The sequence below is a fragment of the Manis javanica genome, chromosome 1 (genome assembly GCF_040802235.1).
Source record: "Manis javanica isolate MJ-LG chromosome 1, MJ_LKY, whole genome shotgun sequence".
Lineage (NCBI taxonomy): Eukaryota > Metazoa > Chordata > Mammalia > Pholidota > Manidae > Manis > Manis javanica.
The window spans coordinates 179,672,315-179,694,876 of NC_133156.1; the positions used below are offsets into that span (position 1 = coordinate 179,672,315).

The following is a 22,562-nucleotide window of genomic DNA, read 5'->3' on the forward strand; positions in this document are numbered from 1 at the left end:
TGCAATAAAGATAAAATATGGCTTTCTGCCACCCATGTGGAGCTATAGCACCAATACGCTGATGTACTCACCCTGAAGGCCCATCACGTTAGATGCTGAATGGTACCAATTTGGGCATGGGGTTGGGTGTTCACATACCTTTACTTAAGATTGACAATTATCCTGAGTTAAAAGTAAATTAAAATCTTTCCCTGGAAATAATATTAAAAGGGGGTAATGTAATTATGACAGTCTTCCTGGCACATCCCCCTCAGCCTCTTGTGAAGCCTGAGAAGGCACAGCTGCAGTGACGACAGAAGGCTGGGAGGTTATGGAAAAGAAAGACATCCTCATGGCTGCATGTCCAGCTTTGTAAGGGAAAAGGCTCATCTCTGAGAAATGGTCCAGTACACAAATGTCAACAACACTCAGAGAGATTCTGGGCCATAAGCACCCAGGTCCAGCCCTTCAGCAAATTGGAAAGAGAAGATAGTGGTTACATGGTCCACCTCTGTCATCTCTGATTCTGGGTTCCCATCTCCCACCACCCCATGACTGAAAGCCTTCATTGCCTTCAGGCAATAAGAAAGAGGAAGATCCAGGTGGGAAATCGAGACTTCTCAGGATTCTTTTCAGGAGACCACACCAGGGGTGGAGGTCATCAGGCCTGTGGGGTGCTGGACCTCCCTTGGAAGTAGCTGTGGCCCCTTGGGGTCACCTAAAGAAGAAGACAATGCTTGATTCACAGCATCTTGAAATTGTCTTTGCTCTGTAGAGGACAGCTGAGTGATAGGTTTTATCTCAACCAGGGAAACTAGCCCACAGATTTATAGATTACTAGTCACCCCCATCACAATACCTTTTCCAAGTCCTTTCCTAACACTACTCTCTCCTGACTTTAAGACCACCTATTCACTTTCCAAAAGAGGCAGAAGTAAAGGATTCTGGGAGCTTCCATCCTGGCATCATCACTTCTGATCATATAAGTAGAGGCTGACCTGAGGCATCCTCATATCCAGCCTCTATACAACAAGCACCTTTGGTGGCATCACTCTTAGAGAAGAGAAAAAATCCTAGGTCTCTAGAAAAAAAAAAGTGGAGAAAGGTATTTTAAAGTTTAAGATGATAAAGGGACACTTGAAGAAACCATCAAGAAAATGGAGCTATCAAGCTTCCTGGACAGGGAGTCATAGCTGATCAGAACGTGGAGAAGGCAGGCAGGCTGGGAATGCTCCTGGCCTTCAAGCCGGTGCTCAGCAGGCCAGCCCAAATCCAGCTAAGCACACCTCTTTAAGCCCCTGTAACAGTCCACCTGCCATACCAAGACTTGATTACCTCTGCAATCTCCCTAGGGCTCTAAGGTATTTATGAGATTACCACTTGCGGTCACATACCCTAACTGTCATGTTTTGTGGCTGCTCATTTATGCACTTTCTCTCCCTGGAAAAATTAGAATCTTGGAGCCCAGGTGCTCAGCACAGATTTGTAGAGTGCATATTGAATGAAATTGCTTTCCTTGTAACCTTGACCCCAGCTCTGGCCTAAAGATCTTAGGAGCCCAAACTGTGTAGAGAAAAAGGATTATGTGGAGCCAGCTAACAGTGTGCTGTTACTTGCTCACTTCTGAAGTTTCCATTAACCATTCTGTCCCATGGAAGCTCACAATACCTGCATGTCAGAGAATCAAATGTGTGATTCTGAGGTTTTGTCAGGTAATGTTTAAACTCCAAAGGCAGTATGAGACACAATTTCTATTCTGATAAAAAAGTATATTGTAAAGGATGGATCCATAAACTTTGCAAGAAAAATGCACACAGGAAGATGACTTTTAAAATGAAAGAGACAGAATTGATGTGATGATTACCGATATGAAATGCTGATTGGAATATTTATTTTTCCTAAAATGTCTACTACATGTCAGAGGCTGTACACAAAGTTAAACATGTGTACACTCCTTCAGCTGACAGTGTTCCTTCCATCCCAGGAGAGAGGAGATGGAGGAATGGTTCCAGGCCCCCAAATCGTTATTCACTCTGCTTCCCACTTCCTATGACGAAGTGTCATCCACGCTGGCCTTTGGTATGCTTGAGCGTGTCTGTCTCAGCAGATGGAGACTGTCTTCCTCCTCAGGAAGCATGTGTTGTTAGCCACGCACTGACTTCTAGATGCTCAAAGGATTGATGAAGATTTCTTCAGGAACTGTTGGTCCTGCTAATTTTAGACCACTGCTTTTTCACACATACACATTCACCTTACCTCACAGTGAATGGACTGATTGCTAACCTTTTCAATTGCCACAAGAGGACTTTAAAAATGACTGCTTATATCACCATTATTCCTTAATCTAAACAGGATAAAGATAGTCATTATATTGAATAAAATGACAACACTGTTCTTATTTTTCTAATTTTACTGTAAGCCACTGACCTATACTGGGGTACCGTGTCCCTTGCGTGAGCATTGCAATGATGAAAACTTCTCTCCTGGAATATTGCTAGGTTAGTTCTAAAATATTTTTAAAATCTGGCTGACTTTTCTTAAGGATTGTAGCACTTTATGTCATAAGAATCATAAAGCATAAGGATAGAATATGAAAAATAAATCAGGATATAGTTGTAAATAAAACCAGTAGTCAAAGGGTTTCTGGGAATTTTTCATTGGCAGGAGCCACACATACGTGCTAATGCAAACATTGGTGCCCAGATCAGAATTTTCTCCTTGATGTGTCTGTTCCAGGTACATGGCCATCATCCACCCCCTCCAGCCCCGGCTGTCAGCCACAGCCACCAAGGTGGTCATTTGTGTCATCTGGGTCCTGGCTCTCCTGCTGGCTTTTCCCCAGGGCTACTACTCAACCACAGAGGCCATGCCCAACAGAGTGGTGTGCATGATTGAATGGCCAGAGCATCCCCACAAGACTTACGAGAAAGCGTGAGTACAGCCAGCTCCCCAGTGCTCCCTTTGCCCTGTCTTATTTCTTCTCTCTTTCCACGGTGTGCTGTTAGTTAAGATTTAGTGTGCATCTGTGAGCATTTCCCAGACCACTGTGCTATCAGGTTGATGGGTCCAAAATGATCAAGGGACTGTTATGCCCCAAATATTATTATGGACTTGGAATTTTAAAAAACATAAGACTTGGATCCTGTTGCATCAGACCTTGTGGGTGCCCTTCCATATTCTCCTACCTTTTACCCGACACTTTGCCCTGCTAGTGTCTGCACATCTTTGCCCGGGAACTTGTTCACTGTCCACAGAATGCCACTCTGCCCTCCTGCACAGCATGCCAACAGATGGGGGGTTACCTCCACTCCCAGCAGCTCTCAACAATGGCTGAAGAGAGCTGGTATATGAACACCCCAACTCCCTCACTGCTCAGGTGGGATGTTTCTGAGGTGTGTGTTTCTTACAGTATACCTAAGGGTACCTTTCCCTCTTGGGGTTAAATTCTATCCCCCACCCCGGGGGCAACTGTCCTGATAACACAGCCTTTAGTGGCCACCTTCTCTTCCCTGTACCACTGCTCCCTCCCTATCACGGTTTCTCTCTCCTTCCTAATAAGTCACTTGCACTTGACTCTCTAGATCAAGATCTGCCTCTGCGGGGGAACCAAACCAAAACATCCACCTTTCAGGTTTCTACAGTTAGAGAAATGCAACATGTGCATGTGCGTGTGTGGGAAAGCGGACAAGGGCATTGATGCCTCACAGGGCACAGGCCTCCTACAGGGCAGGCCTGCTTATCTTGCAGGGGCCTGACTGATCACATTCAGCGTTTTTCAAAGCAATCCTGGCAATTTTCTTTAAGACTTCTTATCCTAGAGGCAACAGTGAAATATTTTATTCTTTGTTTTGTTCTGCTCGAGTGAGCAGTGATCTGCGATTTATAATACCATCAGTTTTCTGGACTCAGAGCACATTGATAATGTGGGTTCTTTTGAAAGTCCTGTATCATTCTCCAATCCTGGGTTTATTATGTGAATCATAAAGGACACTGGTATTTAAATCAGAAAATCTGGATTTTAATGACAAAGATTGTCAGTTACTAACTACATGACTCCAGGTAAGGGTCATAGCTTCTCTTCATTGCTAAAATGGAAGAAGAAAAAGCATTTCTTGCCATAAACAACTGTGATGAGCAAACAAGATAATGTATCCTTACCTTCTAAGCTGCTAAATGCCATACCCAAGGTAAGATACTGCTATTTTGATCTAAATTCATCAGATAGCAGTAGGCCTTTAAACGTATTAAACGGTAAAATGAGACACTCTATCTGTAGGGCCCTCAGATTTGGGGGTCCAAAATCCTGTTGCACATAGAGTTATACAGCTGCATCTGTTTGATGAGCATGGAAATGAAGCTTTACAATACATAAAGCTCAGACATCGCCTTCCAGACGCAGACAGTGGGATTTAATCGATCAGGCAGTGGTGGGACTAATGCTCAGTCTAGAAGCCTAGAAAATAACTCTCTCAAATGAAACTGCAAGATTGAGCAGGGTCTCAGCAGGAAGAACATAGCTTTACAAGCCATACAGGACCTTTGAATGTGTTCAAGCCAGAAGGGCCCCTCAAAAAGGAAAAAAATATCCTCTGAATTGAAAGTCATGCTATAAACTGCTTCAGAAACTGCCTCCAACTTCACGGGCCATAGCTTGGTTCCTAGTTCTCACTTTTCTCTTCTTTAAGTCTGGTCACTTTCTACTTCTGTTCTGAAACACTCAGTTGTTTTTTTTTTATCTTCCAACAAATTCAAAGTTTAACTTGGAAAGAAAGGTTTATTTTCCCACAGATCTGTGGGGTCCTTTCCAAGAAACAGTAGTGGTTGAAGTTTTACTTTTGAATGTTTTGCTGTTTTATGCTTATTAATGACTAGAAAGCCCTTTGAGACTCAACACAAGGTGTTAAGATGTCCTACTTCTTTGCTTTGAGAATTTAGGGTAGCTGTTACTGGATGTACAGCTCGGTTTGCCATCATTGTCATTTCATGATTTTTAACCTAAAAAATGAGTATGGCTTAACAGCATCTAATTTAATCCATTCAAAGTGTATATAATGTCTATGGACACAGCAGTAAGTTAGAAGAGTCCATACTGGCCATTCACATATGAGCAATGTAAGTCAAGTGCATAGTAAGCTTTATCTAAACCTATTTTCTTTTTGTCAGTCCTTCATAATGCATGATAGTATATTTTTAGGGTATTTAAATTTTTCCAGCTCTAAGAACCTATTTCCACAGTACAGAATAACCCCACATTTGAAACCAGAAGGAACCTTTGTTTTGAGGCAACATTGAAATATTTTATTCTTTGTTTTGTTCTGCTAAAGTGAGCAGTGATCTGCGATTTATAATACCATCAGTTTTCTGGACTCAGACAACATTGATAATGTGGGTTATTTTGAAAGTCCTGTCATTCTCCAATCCTGGGTTTATTATGTGAATCATAAAGGACACTGGTATTTACATCAGAAAATAATAGTCAGTCCTTCATAATGCATGATAATATATTTTTAGGGTACTTAAATTTTTCCAGCTCTAAGTACCTATTTCCACAGTACAGAATAACCCCACATTTGAAACCAGAAGGAACCTTTGTTTTGAGGCAGTATAACAATTAAAGAAAGAGCACGGGCCGTGGACTTGAATGAGGGATCAACTCCCCGCCACGTCACTCTCTAGTGGAGTCATTTATTCAAACCTCTAAGTCTAATAGTACATTCAGTAGAGGTTTTGAGAGAAGTAGACAAGGTAAGTGCTTCATCTGGATACATGGGCAGATGACCGGCAGCAGTGTCATGGGCAGGTGCTTAGGCCCAATTTGTCTGACGAATAATTTGTACCAGCTGATTGCATAAAAAGGCTTTGTGAAAAATCTCATATTGCTGCATCTGCCTTCTGGCTACATGGTGAACCTCCAACCATGATTGTTCATCACTTAGACTCTTTACTAATACATGGATTAAATGAAGCACTATTAAAGAAAGACAATCCAGGAAAAGAATAGGCAAAAGTTTTGAATATGTGCTCCACAGAAGGAAATATTCAAATGGCCAATTAATTTATGCTGAGGCACATGACTTCACTGGTTACAATGAAATGCAACTTATAACCATGAGAACTTACTGCCCACCCATTAGACTAGCAAATGTTAAGAAGCAAATGACTGAACTAAGTATTTAGAACTTATGATGATATATGGAACAATGAGAAACTTTGTAGACTGACAGAAGAAATATACATGGATAAAGCCACTTTGGGAAAAATTTTGTAGTATCTAGGAAAGAAGCTATTCATACCCTATAACTCAGGAGTAATTACCCTATAAAAACTCTGCGTGTATGCACCTAAATACATCTAATGTATTGTTCATATAAGCATTGTTCTTAAGGTCCCAAACTGGAGATATTCCAAATATCCATCATTGGTGGCATGGATACAAAATTGTAGTACAAATATGTAATAGAATACTATATGGTTAATAGAAAAAACAAAATGTAACATGGATGGCTCTTCTAAACATTTAAAACAAATGAAATGAAAGTGTATCTTGAGAGTACATAAGTAGGTGGTACAACTATAAAAGTAACCAAAGATGTAGTCACCATGTTTATCTCTCATGGGACAGAAAGGGACATGATCAAGAAATGTACATTTGCCTCTGAGGGGATGGCATTATTATATTTCTTGAACTCTGTGATAATAGCATGAATGTTTGCTTAAAAATTCCTCATACTGCCAGATAATTTGATTGATGCATTTTTCTGGAATGTATGTTTCATATTTTTTCAACTTAATGCTACTCAAAGGATCTTGTTTTCATAAACTCTTAAGAAATTGCTTTCACTGGGATAACCTCAAAAGTTCCTTCATAAGAAATTATCTTCTGAGGTTGTGGCACTTTGTCTGAGATGACATTATTCATAAATACTTACCTCTAAATAAGCAGAAGTGTGGATAGGTCCACTCCATTCTCATGTTTACCTGACCTCTTACATTTTATCTTGCTGATTCCTATGCATCAGCCCACCTGGAATTTTCCCAACTGGTCTAAGCTTGCTTGTCCCTGGAGGGGTGTGACAAATGTTCACCAGAGAATAAGGACCAGTCTGCACAGCCCTCATCCCTTACTGTTGTATTCATAAGCAAGTTTCACTGGGTTATGAAATGTTACAGGCAGCATTGGTTAGACTTCTTCCAATTTCCTGGGAAATCATTTTAAAACTTATTTTGCAGTTAAAAATATGAACAAATTATGGACTGTAATGAAAATTTCTACAACTTCTGTAATCACTCTTATTCCCATTATTTACGAAAGGGTCTAACATTTTGATGAATGTCCTTCCAGTCTTTGATTCCATCTCCAGGGTAATTATTATCCTTAGTTCCTTTGGAAGTGTTTTACACACATAAAGGTTAACATAAATAGAGATTGTTTACCTCCTCATAACACAGAACATAGCTTGTTACACACATTGTTCTTGACCTTTTTTTTAACTTTATATGCTTTAGAGATGTTTCCATATCAATTCATAAAGAGCTTCTCTATTTTTTTTTCAGCTACACAGTAATCCATGCTATACATGTGCAATATTATTAACCAGTCACTTTTGAACGGACTTTGTACTGGCTCTAGCCTTTTGCTATTAGAATGCTGCCGGGAATAACCTTTACATATACCATGTAAGGCAGTCTATAGGATCCAAAATGGACTTGCTGATTCAAAGAAATACATACCATTTTAATTTTGATATTTGCCCTCCATATGGAATTGTACTAATTTACATTCCCACCAGCACTGTGTGAGAGTGCCTGTTTCTCCACAGCCTCAGCCACAGAGTATACTGTCAAATTTGGAGATTTCTGCCCATCATAGTTAAAGTTTGTACTTCTCTTATTAAGAGTGGGTTAAAACATCTTTCTGTAATTGAAGAGTCATTTGTTTATAAAATTGAAAGTCATTTTATAATCTGCTTTTTTCATTTACTGTATCCTAAATAATTTCCTATGTTGTGAAACATATTTCTTCAACTTGATGTGAATATATATACTCATATGTGTATATAAATAGTAATTTCAATGAGTAACCCTCCCCTTTTGAAAACCAATTATTTCAGTGGTTTCTTTGACTAGTAAGATGAAACACCTAACTTCAAAGTGGGCTGCTACAACTACACCCACAGATCCCTGCAAGGACAGGGTCCGTGTCCTCTGCCATCTCCTGCTCATGTTTACGACCCACAGTTACAGAAAATTATGCTAATGCTAGAACACTCATGAAAGTGGAGACGAGCTCATTATTAATGCACTATGATCATAATCTTTAATTGAGCCCTGCCATAATTAACAACACAGCAGCTTAGTTGTGACTGCTCCAGTGACACTATGACACTCCCCCAGGAAGCCTTATAAAGGTGGAGTTGGTTGGTGATCAAGAACGAGTTCAGGGATAACCAAACTAGACTCTTCCTGGTGGAGAGCATGAAAGAAACATGGAAGTACAAAGAAGAAACATTTGGCTTTACAAAATGCATTGACCTCCCCTGGTTGATTAAAACTAGCAGAATGCAGTAGCTTTCAGTTACTCAGAGTCAAGCTCTCTCTCTTGAGGATGCTGTACAGGCTGTCAGACTGCAGTGGTCCCAGAAGGTTCTGGGGCAATGCCCCCAAGGACCAGGGAGATGAATAAGGCAACATTGTTTTATCAACAGGCCCACTACCAGAGCCAAGAAAAAGTCTGTAATGAGGATGAAAAATGAAAAAGATAGCAAAAAGAATGAGAGTTAGACAGCCTGGGGAATTTCAACTCCCCTGAATCATTTATTAAATTGGCTCTATATTATTCTCTTAATTAAGATAATTAATTAACATAATTAAACATCTATGTAACATATCTTTGTGTTAGAGTTTCAGCAAGAAATAAGGTGTGCCTTCTCTGATTTCCAAATGTTACCAATAATCCTGGTAAAGGAGGTTATGCAAGAAAATACCATCATTCATGACTCTAATTACCTGGAGATTTTGTGGAAATGTACATGAATGTAGATACATTAACTCTCATGTAATTCTCTGTAAGCACCAGTGACAAATGAGCATAAAAATATGCTATTATCATTATTTACAGCATTTTATCTTTTGTATATTATGACCCATCATCAGAAATTATCTGAAATTTGCATGCTTATATATATTCTTTACTTTCATTAATAATAACGAAAATTGAAAATCAACTAACTGACTGAGAGTAAGAGGGGAAAAGTGAGTATTAGGAAATGTACCTGTATCATTACTTCTCAAATTTTCCACCTTTCTTGATTACTTCAGACACACACAAAGCAAAGTGTGGATCCTTTGCCAAGCTCCTCTAGTCCTTGGCCAGAGGGGTGTCAGCATATTTGTGTCTCCAGGATTGATTGTTTATGCTAACTGTTGTAATTAATCTCCTCCCTTGACACCTGCTATGTTTATAGATAGAGTGCAGGGCCCCTAGTATTGTCACTGCTGTTGATGAAAAGCTGTTAAACCAAAAATGAAAAGTGCATTGACACTTCAGGGAAAGATGGGAGCATAAAAACAAACCCTTAACCCTGACTTCCAGAAAGAAATAAGAGTAAACAAAGTAAGGATGGAGGAGGAAGAGGAGGAAGGGTGGGAGAAGGGGAGGAGAAAGGGAAGAAAGAAAGAAAAGCCTGCATTAATGCAGAAACTGGGAAGGTTGCCATACAAATGCCGGAACTTTCACTACATTTCTGGTAGATATTGCACAGGTAGAGCCAAAGAGAAGGCAGCTACCCAAAGCTGTCTTACGCATTACATACGGGCAACACCTAATGAGGAGGTGAAAGTGTAAGCCTGAGAAAGACAGGGCCTCCCAATATGGTATTCCTTTGTGCTGCCATGATCAACTTCCAGTGTCAGGTGTCCTGAGACCAAGAGAGAGGAAGGGTACCCAGGCCCAAAAATACAACTGACAATAAGAATGGATGACTTTCTAGAAAATTTTAAATAATCAAATTGATACAGCTTGAAGGGGAGGAATGGAAATACTGCTCAAGAATTTCATTTATAAAAGGCACTGGAAATAAAATTTGCAGAGAAAAATTCCTTCAAATACCATATAAGCTGTTCAAGATTTCAGAACCATATGAAGAGCTTTTGTTTTATTATATACACTTGTCATGACCTAATGTAAAAAGCTGACAAACAGAACTCCAAAAACAAACCTGCAGGCCACTATATGCAAACATCCTAATAAAAAAATTCACTCCCCAAAATTCAAAATTATATTAAAACAGCAATGCTTTGTTTCTGAGCATGACTTTCCCCGACAAATAAAGTTCGTAAGTTATCAAGAAATCTGTTGTTATAGTTCATCAAATTAATTGGTCAAAGAGAAGCTTCATAAATTCATTTCAATAAATGTCCAAAAACATTGAACAAGAATAATAATTTTGGTATCAGCAAAATAATGAAAAAAGTATAAGTGACTTGCTTTCCCAGCGACTTGCTCTTGCTTATTAAAATACATACTGCTGGGGATAGAATTAGCCCATAAAAAACAAAATAGAAATCACACACACACAGAAACCCAGAATGATGAAATTTAGTGTGCACATATCTTGGAGACATTGCAGGTTTGTTTCCAGACCACCACAAAAAAGAGAACACTGAAATTAAGTGAGTCAAATGAATTGTTTGGTTTCCCAGTACATATGAAAAGTTAGGCTTACACAATACTGTAGACTATTCATTGGGCAATAGCATTCTGTCTTAAAAAACAAGGTACACATCTTAATTTAAAAATACTTTATTGCTTAAAAATGTTAACTATCATGAGCTTTCAGAAAGTCATGTTCACTGATTATAGACCACCACAGCACATATAATAATAATGAAAAAGTTTGAAACATTGTGAGAATTACCAAAATGTGATACAGAGATGTGAAGTGAACAAATACTGTTGGAAAATGGTGCTGATAGACTTGCTCAATGAGGGGTTGCTACAAACCTTCAACTTGTAAAAAACTACAATATCTGCAAAGTGTAATAAAGCAAAATGCAATGAAATGAAATAATAAAAGGTATGCCTGCATTTGGTATACGCTACAGATGGTGTGTCAAATCTGGAAGGATTATTCCATATTTTGGGGGGAAACCTGATAAACCAAAATTCTGTAGGTTCTGTAACTCAAATGATTTTATAGGTGACTTCATTACTCACCATGGCCCCCAACTTGGAGAGTCAAAATATAAAGGTTATATTGAAGCCCCTGAAAGACTTTACATAACATTTTTTTAACTCTTTTTAAATGTAATATATAAATGTAATTTCAAAACCAGAAAGTACTAAAGGATAATTAGGAAAATGTTTCTTCCTATAGCTACTATTCTTAGTTTCTTGTGAGCTTTCTACAGTTTCCTCCTGTTCATCTTTAAAAAGTTTGAATATATAATCTTATTGTCTTTGTTCTCAACATAAAATATAATATACAATATAATCTATTCTTGCTTTTTACACTAACAATTTACCTTGGCTATTTAACTCACCAATATAGAGCAAGCATTCTCAATTTTTTTCTACAGCTGCACAGTATTCCTTTGCATGGAAAAATCACAAGTTATTTTTCTGGTATGATATTGAAATATATTTGAGCTGTACATAGTATTTAACTATTTCAAATTGTATTTCAAGGAATAGACTCCACCCTGATAAGTTCTGCAGTAAAGAAACCCCCTGGTTTTGCTTAAACCTTGTGTTTCCCAAATTGATTTGATCAATAACAATCAATATTGATATTGATAAAATGCTTCTTTTGATTAACCCTTGTAACATCCCACGGAAATATTGTCCATAGAACACATTCTTGGGAAACTCTAGGCTAATCATAAAACTGTATTCCTCTAGCAACTTAAAACCAATATAAATCCCATATAACTTAGGGTGGAGGAGAAGCTTTCATAGCACCCAAGGCAAAACCAAAATGAAAGAGATTGTTGGTTTGAAAACAGATAGAGATATATATGTTAAATAAATTCTGTGTATCAGGAAACTCCACGAGAAAGTTCTGCAAATGACAAATTGAGAAAAAACATGCAGTGTATGAGACAAACTATTAATATAATTAACATAGAAGAGCTCTAACTAATCATTAAGAATAAGGCAAGGATCAAAGAACTAATAGCTCATAAAAAATATGAAAAAATTTTTTCATTCCAATAATGGACACAATTTTATCTTTCTTTGACCCAGGGTGAACTTACTGAAAATGCTAAGTATTAACAAGATTATGAGGAAGGCAGACAAACTTGTCAGGAGGATATTTTGACAATATCTTTCAAGGTTTTTAAATGTATACTTGATTTGTATAATCAATACTCTTAGAAAGTCATAAGGGCAAGACTGTATGTGCAAGATACTGATATCAGCATGGTTTATAAGGCTGTAAAATTAGAAACAAATACCAATTATAGAGGACTGATTAAATTAATGATGGATCATCCACTCAGAGAAAAGCTATGCAGTCATTAAATGTAACCTTGCATAAGCATGCTAATAAACATAAAAATATATTCATGATATTCTGATCAGTTAATAAAACACGCTTCAAATTAACATGTATAGTATAGTACCATGTGTGTGTTTTATAAAATGTATACATGTACTTGTAGGTTATAAGAGGATAATCTGGAAAAATATGCACACAAGTTTAATGCTACATGTTTTGATTATCTTAGAAGTGGGATTAAAGGTTCATTTTTTATTTTTGCTAATCTACAATTGAAGATTCTTCAAACTGAATATAAATTATTTCCTGCACTAAAACATTTTTTTAATTCAGGAATGTAAAATTTTTTAATTCAGTAATTTGACATTTTTAAGGCAACCACTTCCAGAATAAAAATGTTATCACTTGAAAAAAACAATGGGGAATAAAAAGATGAAATAAAATGAATATTTCAGCAGCTGAGAAATAGCTTGGCTAATTGCATACTTACTAGACCAGAAATGTTTTTTCTCTAAATTCTTTAGATATTGTTCTATAGTTGTTGGACATTTAATTTTGTAAACCAACTTTGTGAAGAAACACATGCCATTATCTTACTTTTTCCATTTTAGATGATCTATGATTTCTGCCTGCATGCATTTAAGATTTTTCTTTATTCTTTATATAAAAAAGCACACCAGAACGTATGTATACTTACAGGTTTGTATTGTATTTTTCTATCATTGCTGAGACCTTCCAATCTAAAGTCAGATCTTTAGTCAGGGAAATTTTCTTTAAAAAAAAGTTTTTTAATTGCCTGCTCTTTGTTCTGCTTTCCTTTTCAGGGTTAATGTTATACATAAATTGTTTCCCTCAAGTCAGCTCTCCATATCCCTTATTATCCCAAGACCTAGTCATTTCTTTCCTCTTTTTTCTGGTTTCTGGGTGAATTCTCAAGCTTTTCTGATAAAATTGTGAGATCAAGAGATTATCTGCTCTTCACTGCTTCTATTACATGTTTAATTCTGTAATCATGTCTTCCTTTGAAAACAGTATTTCTTGCCCTTCTCATATGTGCAACGGCTTCTCAAATCTTGTTTTGAAAACAAAATAAAGGGTTATAGGTTTCCCGCACATCCCAAAGTGGAGCATTTCTTTGAAACCTTTCTTACGCAGAGATGCTGTAAAACGAAGAATCAGTTACCTTTAATTTATATGGAAAAGTTTTTGAGCATTCCCAGACCCAAGAAATACCTCTCTTTGGCTTTTCTGATACCTTAGGTCACATCTTACTAAGGATGCACAAAATACATGGAGATAAAGCTCAGATGCTCACAGACACAGTTCAAAGCTCTGGCAACTCAATGCTGAGATGCTGAGCATGGTTCCTGGGGAGGAGCTTGGCGGGTCCCCCTCACGACTCGCGGTGCGCTGCTTCCTTCAAGGCCCCTGCAAAACAAACGCTGAACCCTAATTTTGCTTTTTGTCTTTTTTAATAAAAATGAAAGCACTCTTTGGATTTCTTTCAATTTGTGAAAACGTGCTCCACGTGGGGCGGAGCCCTTACCCTTGTTTTCCCAGGTTGGTTGGTCTTTCTCCCTCTGGCTGCACCCAGCAGCTGCTCAGGAACCTCAAGAAATTTGTTGTGGCAGGACAGTGACACCTGCCCTCGTTCGCAGAGCTGATGGTTTTTACATCTCTGACAATTTCAGGGACTGTTCCAGAAGGAGAAGAAATCAATTACATTGAGCTTAAACTGGAGCATTACATGGAAATTTTGAAATGATTCCTTTTATTTTTCGACTAGTAACTTATCAAGTTTATCTTTATAGGCCTGTCTTTTATCTGTATTGATTCCAATGGTGTTCAAGCTGAATCTTTTCTAGGAATACAATCATATTGTTTGTAAATAATCATCTTTATCTCCATCCCCCCTAGTGGGTATGCCTCTTATTTCTGCTTCATGATGTATCGTAATGACCAGAAACTTTTACAGCATTAAAGAATAACAACTTTGTTAATATTCTGTCTTTTCTGGGACTTTACCATTAAGTAGGTTTTAGTTATTGGTTTCACAATTAAGTTTATTACTGGGAACTTTGTTGAGAAGGTTGTTTCTCAATATTCACACACGTTCGTATTTTAAGAGGCATCTTCCTATTCCTAGTTTGGTAAAAAGTTTTGCCAAACTGTATTAACTGTTGAGAAAGTTTTGTTTTTTAATGTACCCTACAGATACAAATCACTGTGATTCTATCCCTCTGTCTCTTGTATACATCTGGTCATGGTGTATTATACTGGCTAGTTATATTAAATTAAGATTTTTGTATCCGGTTCAAAAATAGTATTTGTGCTTTTGTTGTGTGCTGGCTTTGTCAGGTTTGGGTATCGAGGTAAGGGATGCTTTTCAAAATTATACTTGTTTTCTAAAATAGCATTGAAATTAGCAGAGGAACTCACCCATAAACCAAGCTTGCCCTAAAACCCTTTACAGGAGGGCTGTAATACATTTTTAAATTCTATCACTACTACTGTTAATATTTTTGCTTTTTCAATTTGTTAATGTATATTTTAAGAAAAAATCTATTTCATAGTGACTTTCAATTTAACAATATACAATTACCACCTCAATTTTTTTTCATTTTTACTTCTATTTATATTACAAAACACTTGCCAAAAGAGATTATTTACCCATTCTGCTTTTCATTCATTAACTTTTGCTCTTTTTATTTTCTCCCTCCTGCTTTTTAAAACTTTATTTAAGTGTACCTTTTCTGAATTTCTGAGTTGAATACTTTGTCCATTTATTTTCATTTTTCTAAGAGTGAAACCATGTAACACATCTGCTTTATCTCCATTCCAGTAGTGCGACATATGGACTCTCATATTCCTTTTATAATCTACCACTATATTTCTTTTCCTTGACCCAGTAGGTATTTAGAAAAGTTTTATTTTAAGTCTGAGTTATGTGGAGTTTTTTTCTTTCTTTCTCTCTCTCTGTTTGTCTCCCCCTCCCTTCCTTTCTTCCTTTCTTTCTCATAAAAAAAAAACAGAGATGATGGCATATAACAAGTTTACCTTTTGGGACTTATTAATGCTTTTTATGGCCTGAAATATAAACACTTGAAAGGATGGCACATTCTCTATGTGCAAGATTCAAGTTTGCTAGTGAATCATCTTACTAATTGTTTTTTCAAATTGTTCTTATGCATTTTTCATAGCTTATCCTATTATACAATAAGAGTGATAACTTAAAATCTTCCATTGAAATTGTATTTCTGCTAAATTCTTATATTTTTAGAAGTTTTTCCCTTATGTGTGTTGAAACTATAGTATTTGTATTATTTGGGATTGAATTTTGAACAATAGAAAATACCGTTCTTTCTCTATTTAGTGTCTTTTGCCATCAACACTACTTTCTGTAGTATTAATGACACTATCCCTATTTTGTTTGCTTTATGTTTTCTCAGCGTTTTTGGTTTTAGTTTGTCTTTATCACTTAGCTCTTCTCTAGCATTTTGTTGTGAGAATACCTCTTATACACAACAAATTTTTAATTTTGGATTATAACTTAACCTGGAAGTCTTTTTCTTCTTAATAGACAAGTTGAGCATCTCTAGAGCTATTTCCACTTATCCACATACGTTGTTATGTTTGATCTTGTTTCATGATTAGGTTTCATATATTCTGGTTTTTATCATTCCTCTTCATCCTGTTTTTGCTTCGTAGATGGCTTTGTTGACTGTTATCTTTGGTAATTTATAAGAGAAATATCTTTTATTTCATTCTATAAAGAGCAAACTTAAAGTTCTTAAAAACAATTCCTTACTATTTCCAGCTATTGACATTTATCATGTCAGTTGCCATTATACTGACATTTATTGACAAAATATCAATAACAGAATTCATTTTTTACTTCCATTTATAGGAATAAGAAACTGGCCACTTTCTACCTCATCTTCAATTGCTATCTTTTCTGTTAATAACTTGTCATTTATAACCTGTGTTTTTGCAGTATAGATCAGTCATTCTCAAAGTATGACCAAGGGACTCCTGGAGGTCCCAAGACATTTTCAAGAGGCCCATGATGTTAAACTTATTTATATAAAAATATGAAGCCTTTATTTGCCTTTTCACTCTCATCCTGTGAAGAGTGTACAACGGAGTTTTCCAGAGGTCCCGTAATGTGTGATATCACAGCAGACTGAATACAGAACCAGATATGAGAATCCACCTGACCTCTATTAACACAGACATTAAAGGGATTTGTAAAAATGCAAAGCAATGCCACTCTACCATCTTTTTTGAAATAAATGTAGATGTTTTTTCATAAATATATCCTTGTGTCAACTTATAATGAGTTTATTATTATATTTGTAATAAAGATTTTATTTTAGGACAGTTTTAGATTTACAGAAAAGTTGCAAAGATAGTACAGTTTCCAAATACCCCATGCTGTTTCCTTCATTCTTAATAGCTTATTAGTAAGATGCATTTGTCACAATTAATGAACTCAATGTTGCTATCTTATTATTAACTTAATTCTATACTTCGTAAAGATTTCCTCTGTTTCCCTAATGTCCTTTTCTGTTCCCAGGATCCCTTCCAGGATATTGCATTATATGTAGTCATCAGCTCCCCTAAGCCTCCTCTTGTCTATGACAGTTTCTCAGACTTACCTTGTTTTTGATGACCTTGATGGTTCAGAGGCATTCTGCTCACGTATTTTATAGTTTCCCTTGACTGGGATTTGTCTTGTGTTTTACTCATGATTGGACTAGGATGTGGGTTTGGGGAGTAAGCCTACAGAGGCAATGTGCCATTCTCCTCACATCCTATTAGGAGAACGTGCTCTCAACACAACTTGTCATTGTTGATGTTAATCTCAGTCATCTGGCTTGAGATAGTGTTCATCAAATTTTTTCACTGTGAAGTCACTCTTTTTTTCCTGTACTCTTTGGGAGGAACTCCCTGTACATCCCACACTAAAGGAGTGGGAAGTTATGCTCCCCACTTTGAGAGTAGAGCATCTACATGAATTATTTGGAATTCTTCTGCACTAAAGTTTTCTCTTCTCCCCATTTATTTATTTATTCAATCATTTCTTTATATCATTATGAATGCATGGATATTTATTTTGTACTTAGGGTTATAATCTCTTGGGGCCACTTTATTGTGTTGCTCAAATTGTTCTAGCTCTGGCCATCGGGAGCTCTTTAAGTTGGTCCTGTATTCCTTGGACATATCCCATTAAGACACATCCCATACATACTGTGATTGGGGGTTTTATTCCTTTTGTTTAATTTTTTGTTTTTGTTCTTGCCGTGTTGTGTGGTATTTTGAGCACTTTCATAATTTGTATACTCCAAGATATTCTTGGCCCATCAAGTATATTTCCTCCTCAATTCTACAATCAGCCATTTTTCTAAGGAACCCTGCTTTCATTTATTGGAGAATAGTAGTAGAAACTAAGATCTGGGCTCTAGATTTATTATGTTATTTTTAAATGACTTAACAAGCACTAAGATGTTCTAAATTTTTGTTTCTAATGTTGCAACTATTGATAGGTAGAACACACATGAACAAAAGTTATTTGGGGTTCTCAGTAATTTCTATAAGTGATAAAAGGTCCTAAGATTAAAGAGGTTGAGAAGAACTGTTAGAGATCTGCCATTTTAAAGGTGTTTTCTATCATATTTTGTAATTATGGTTTATAATAAATCATCTCCTGTCCTCTCTATCTGCTTTTGTATTACTAAGCATCACTAGTTTATTAGTTCTATGGCTTCCTGATTTTGAATTCTCATTTTGATTCATCTTTCAGTTTCCTGAAGCATGACTTTTTTGGTAGTTTCTTTGCAGAAAAGAGCACTTTCTTGCCCATTGAGAATACATTTCTCTTGCATGAACATACAAATGGCATCTTGATTTATTATAGATTGGCAGAATACTAAAAATGTCCTTTTAAACTCTGCAAAAGTTTGTTGGAGGAATAAACAAAATAAACAAGAATGCTGTATCTTTTTTCACAAGTCTTCACAGACAAAAAATTTTGTTGTTTGAAGTCAAAATGGTTTCTTCCTTTGTGGCTAGCCTGAAATGTACTCCAAGAAACTTACAGGATTATATATTCATCTAGGAAACCCAAACAGAATTGGAATATTACATTGCCCCATAGTGGAATCATCACTCTCAATTTTTGGGTATACTTTGGAGATAAAATTTTTTTTTACTCTATTATAGTAAGTACTCTTTTGGTTGCAAGCAATAGAAACTGACTTTGGATAGTGTATTGATAAGCTCCTGCTAAGTAATAAACCACTCCAAAACTTAGTGGCTTAAAGTAACAACTATTCATTTAGGTCATGATTTTGTGAGCTGGTTGGCTGTGTCAATTCAGCTGAACTCTGTGGGACTCTCTCATTGTCTTCATTCAACTGTGGGTCATCTGGCTGCTAGATAGCCTAGGAACCCTTACCCACATATCTGGCACCTGGAAGACTGCCACCCAGGGTGACGGGGTGACTGAACCAAGAAGCAGGGGCTTTCAGGCTTCTTCCCATGGTGCCTAGATTCCAAAAGCAGTGAAAGAGGGCAGGCCCATTGCACTAGGGCTTTTCAAGTCTCTACTGGCCCCACGTATGCTAACATGCCATTGGCCATACAAATCAGATGGCAGATAATATGCACATGTGTTTACTCCCAATTGCCAAAGAGAGCCTGACATTTATTTCTCAGATACAGTTCAAGAATTACGATGATGACTTGCCCCACAGAGGTTAAGAGCTCACTCCCAAAGAAGTTCACAGTAAAGCCCACTGTTCACCAACTATGTGACTTTGGGAAAATCAGCTTTCCACTCTTCTGAGCATCACTGTTCTCACCTGAAAATTGGAGATAACACGGTACCTACATCATGAGCTGCTGGTCGGATTAGATGAAATAGCACATGTAAAGCCTTTGGCAAAGTGTCTGGTATAGTAGTCACCTAAAAAATGCTGATGGCCACTAATTTTAAGGTTTTTCCTTAAATTATTTTTATAGATATGGTAGATCTTGTAGCACCACTGCTGAGAAGACTTGTGAAAAAGATACAGCATTTTTGTTTATTCCTCCATCTTTATTATTCTGATCTCTTTCAGAAAATCTTGCTTTCAGTAGCTAGGATCTCTGGAATGTCACTTCCATTCCCATTATATTTCTTATCTTCATTTGTACCTTGCTTTCCTCTTTCTAAATTATTCTCAGAGAATAATTCAGCTCTCCTCGGCCTGACTCAACTTTCTGCCTTATCTGTTATTTACTTTTTTTTTTTAATTCAACAGCCATGATTTTCATCATGGTGGGCTGGCTTTAAATGTTGAAACTCATTCAGTAAGTTTCCTTTCGTTTCTTAAAGACAGTATCTTATTGAGTATTTCTAAGTACGTACATTACCTTTTTCAACAGTATTCTTTTTTATATGTATTAATCTACTTCAAGGAACACTTATTCATATCACCAAGGATGTTTAGTGAATTGGGATTTACATTCCTCTGAGTCACAAAATTACTTTATAGTTCCCATGAACTTTGTTTTTGACTATCCTTAAAAGGGAAGAACTATTATTACTCAGTAGGATTTATCATTTCATTGAGTTAGCAAATATTTATCAACACTTACTTTATGGCAGGTACTATACTGAAAATACAATAGTGGCCGAGATACAGCCCCCACTCCCTATGTTCTTGGAATCTGCAGGGCAATCAGAGAAGTAAAGGAGGATGTAAGTTCAGAGGTGGGTGCTCCAAGGATAAAAAGGTCAGTGCCAGGACAGCACAAGGAAGGGGTCTCCTTAACCTGAGGTCATAAAATGTTCAGCAGACCAAGTAAGGAATCAGCTGAGTCCTGGAGGTTAAATCTGAGCTAGTCAGATGGAGTGTTGCGGGGCAGGGGCTGAAACAAAGCAATATGCAGGGCTCAGCAGCAGAAAGAATTCCAGGTCAAGGCAACAGCATGCTCTGAAAGACAGATCATATGTTATGCTTAAGAGGGAGAATTTAAAAACCATGATCACTAACATTCATTTAGTACCTATGGCATTCCGGGCATTCTGCCAAGAGCTTTACATGCCTCATCTCATTTCACTCTCACAGCAGCTCATCGAGGTAGGTAAAGTGTCCAGAGTTCTCCAGAGAGTAAGTGCCATAACCAGAATTTCAACCAAGGAATTCTGACCATGGAGGTCATTCATTAGCCACTACATCACCCTGCCTCTGAAGAAATTCAGTGTGGTTGAGTGGAGTGTGTGCATGTGCATGTGGGTGTTGCATGGTATGTGTGTATGGTGTGTATGTGGTGTGTGTGTGTGCTGTGTGGTGGGTGGGGCAGGATGGAAATAAGTGAAGAAATACCAGGCCAGAGGTCATGAAGGGCTCTGTGGCCCCACTGAGAAGTCAGACTTCACCCTGACGACAATGGGGAGTTCCTGCTGGCACAGGAAATCCTGATGCAAGAGGGTGGTCACGAGACACCTGTGAGACACATCCCGGTGGACCTATCAGTCTAGCTCAGAAGTGAGGCCTGAGGTTGGGATATAATAATGTGAGTCAGGAGCTCACAGATGGATCTACAGCCTGGGGGACAGATGAGTCACCTGGGAGAGTTAATCAGAGAAGGTCTGGACAAAGTCCCAAGGAGGATTCAGCAAAGGGAACTGAATCAGTGGCCAGAGGAGTAAAAGGAGAGCTAGAGGTGTGGAGTCATGGAAGCATGGAAGGAAAATCCAAAAATGAAATCAGTCTGGCTCTGAGAACCTCTCCAATGTCCAGCATGGGGATCAGCAGACAAGATATGGGTGGCTGGGTTCATCTTGGGCTGCGATGCTGTCCGGTGAACATTGCAGAGGGCAGAGAGGGCAAGGGAATTGTAGGCAGCTGAATAGGAGTGATTATATCGATGGACAAGGAGGGAACAAAGCCTAAGAGGCTGAGGGACCCAAAGAAAGTGTCAGACTCAGTGGGTTTAGTTCCCATTGAGACAGAGGGTTGTGACAGAGGGAGTACTTGGGCAGGTGAGCCAGGAGGATGGACACAGTATTTACGCAGGGTATGTTTGAACCCACATCTCAAGAGTGGTGCATAGTCCAGGTGTGACCCGGGAGCAGGCAACCAAGGTCAAAGAGAGCGAGGTCATGGGAGACAGGAGTCTAGGAGCTGAGATGCCACAGGGCTGGGTGGTCTCCCTCAGGAGAAGGAAGTCACTGCGATGAGACAGAGGTGAGCTGGAAAGGAAAGCTTCCTAACCAGAGCCAAAGCCCTCAGTGATGAGGGAAGATTGGCCCGGAGGTTGGAGGGTGACAGCAACCAGGGAGAGAGGCTTGTGGCCACGTACATGCTCCTCAAAGGGGTGGTATTTGACAGAAGGGGGAAGCAGCTGTGAGGAGCAGGAGAGCCTTCACCCCACCCCCTGGTTCTGAGGGGAGTAAATAGGAGAAGCCAGAAGGAAAACCGGCTTTATTTGCAAAGGGTGCAGAGAACATGTTCTCAGAGGCCAGCCAGGTTCTAGGAAGGCTAGGAGTGAGAGGAACATTCCTGAAGCTTCGAGGATAGACAGGAGTGTACCTGCCACAAAGGTGGGGATCAAAGGCAGAGCTGGGGATTTAGAGAGGAAAGTGGGGGAGACTGGACTAGCTAACAGGATGAACCCAGAAGTGGGGAGTTGAGAACCAACTCGTAGAGCACCCTGGATGTGGTGGTGAGCAAGGTTGCCAGGTTTCAGGACGGCGGCCTGGGAGTCTCCCCATCGGGCTCTGTGATCCTCAAGGTGATGCCCCAACATTGAGGCAGGTCCTCCCAGATGTTACCCTTTATCATTTTCGTGGGACCGCTGCTCCCTTGGCATCTCCCAAAATATTTCTGGAAGATTTGAGAATGTTTATTAAGGTAAACAGAAAATTTTTTATCAAAAATAGGAAACTATCTCAATGTCCCGTGATATTGACTGGTTTGCTTGTGCCTTAGGTTATTATGCAGCTGCTGAAATGTTTAGGACAAATCTGTAATAACATGAGATAGTGTTTATGTTATATTGGGATACAAAAAGGAAACAATGGCAGAACTGCAG

At 38.1% G+C, this 22,562-nt stretch overlaps 1 protein-coding gene across 1 annotated transcript in view; it reads left to right on the top strand.

Annotated features, from left to right (window-relative positions):
* The window catches only part of TACR1 (tachykinin receptor 1), a 136,674-nt gene that overhangs the window by 66,446 nt on the left and 47,666 nt on the right, over window positions 1-22,562 (top strand). The window contains exon 3 of the mRNA XM_017648533.3: window positions 2,716-2,910. Coding sequence (XP_017504022.3) covers window positions 2,716-2,910 — 195 coding nt within the window. The remainder of the gene's footprint in view (window positions 1-2,715; window positions 2,911-22,562) is intronic.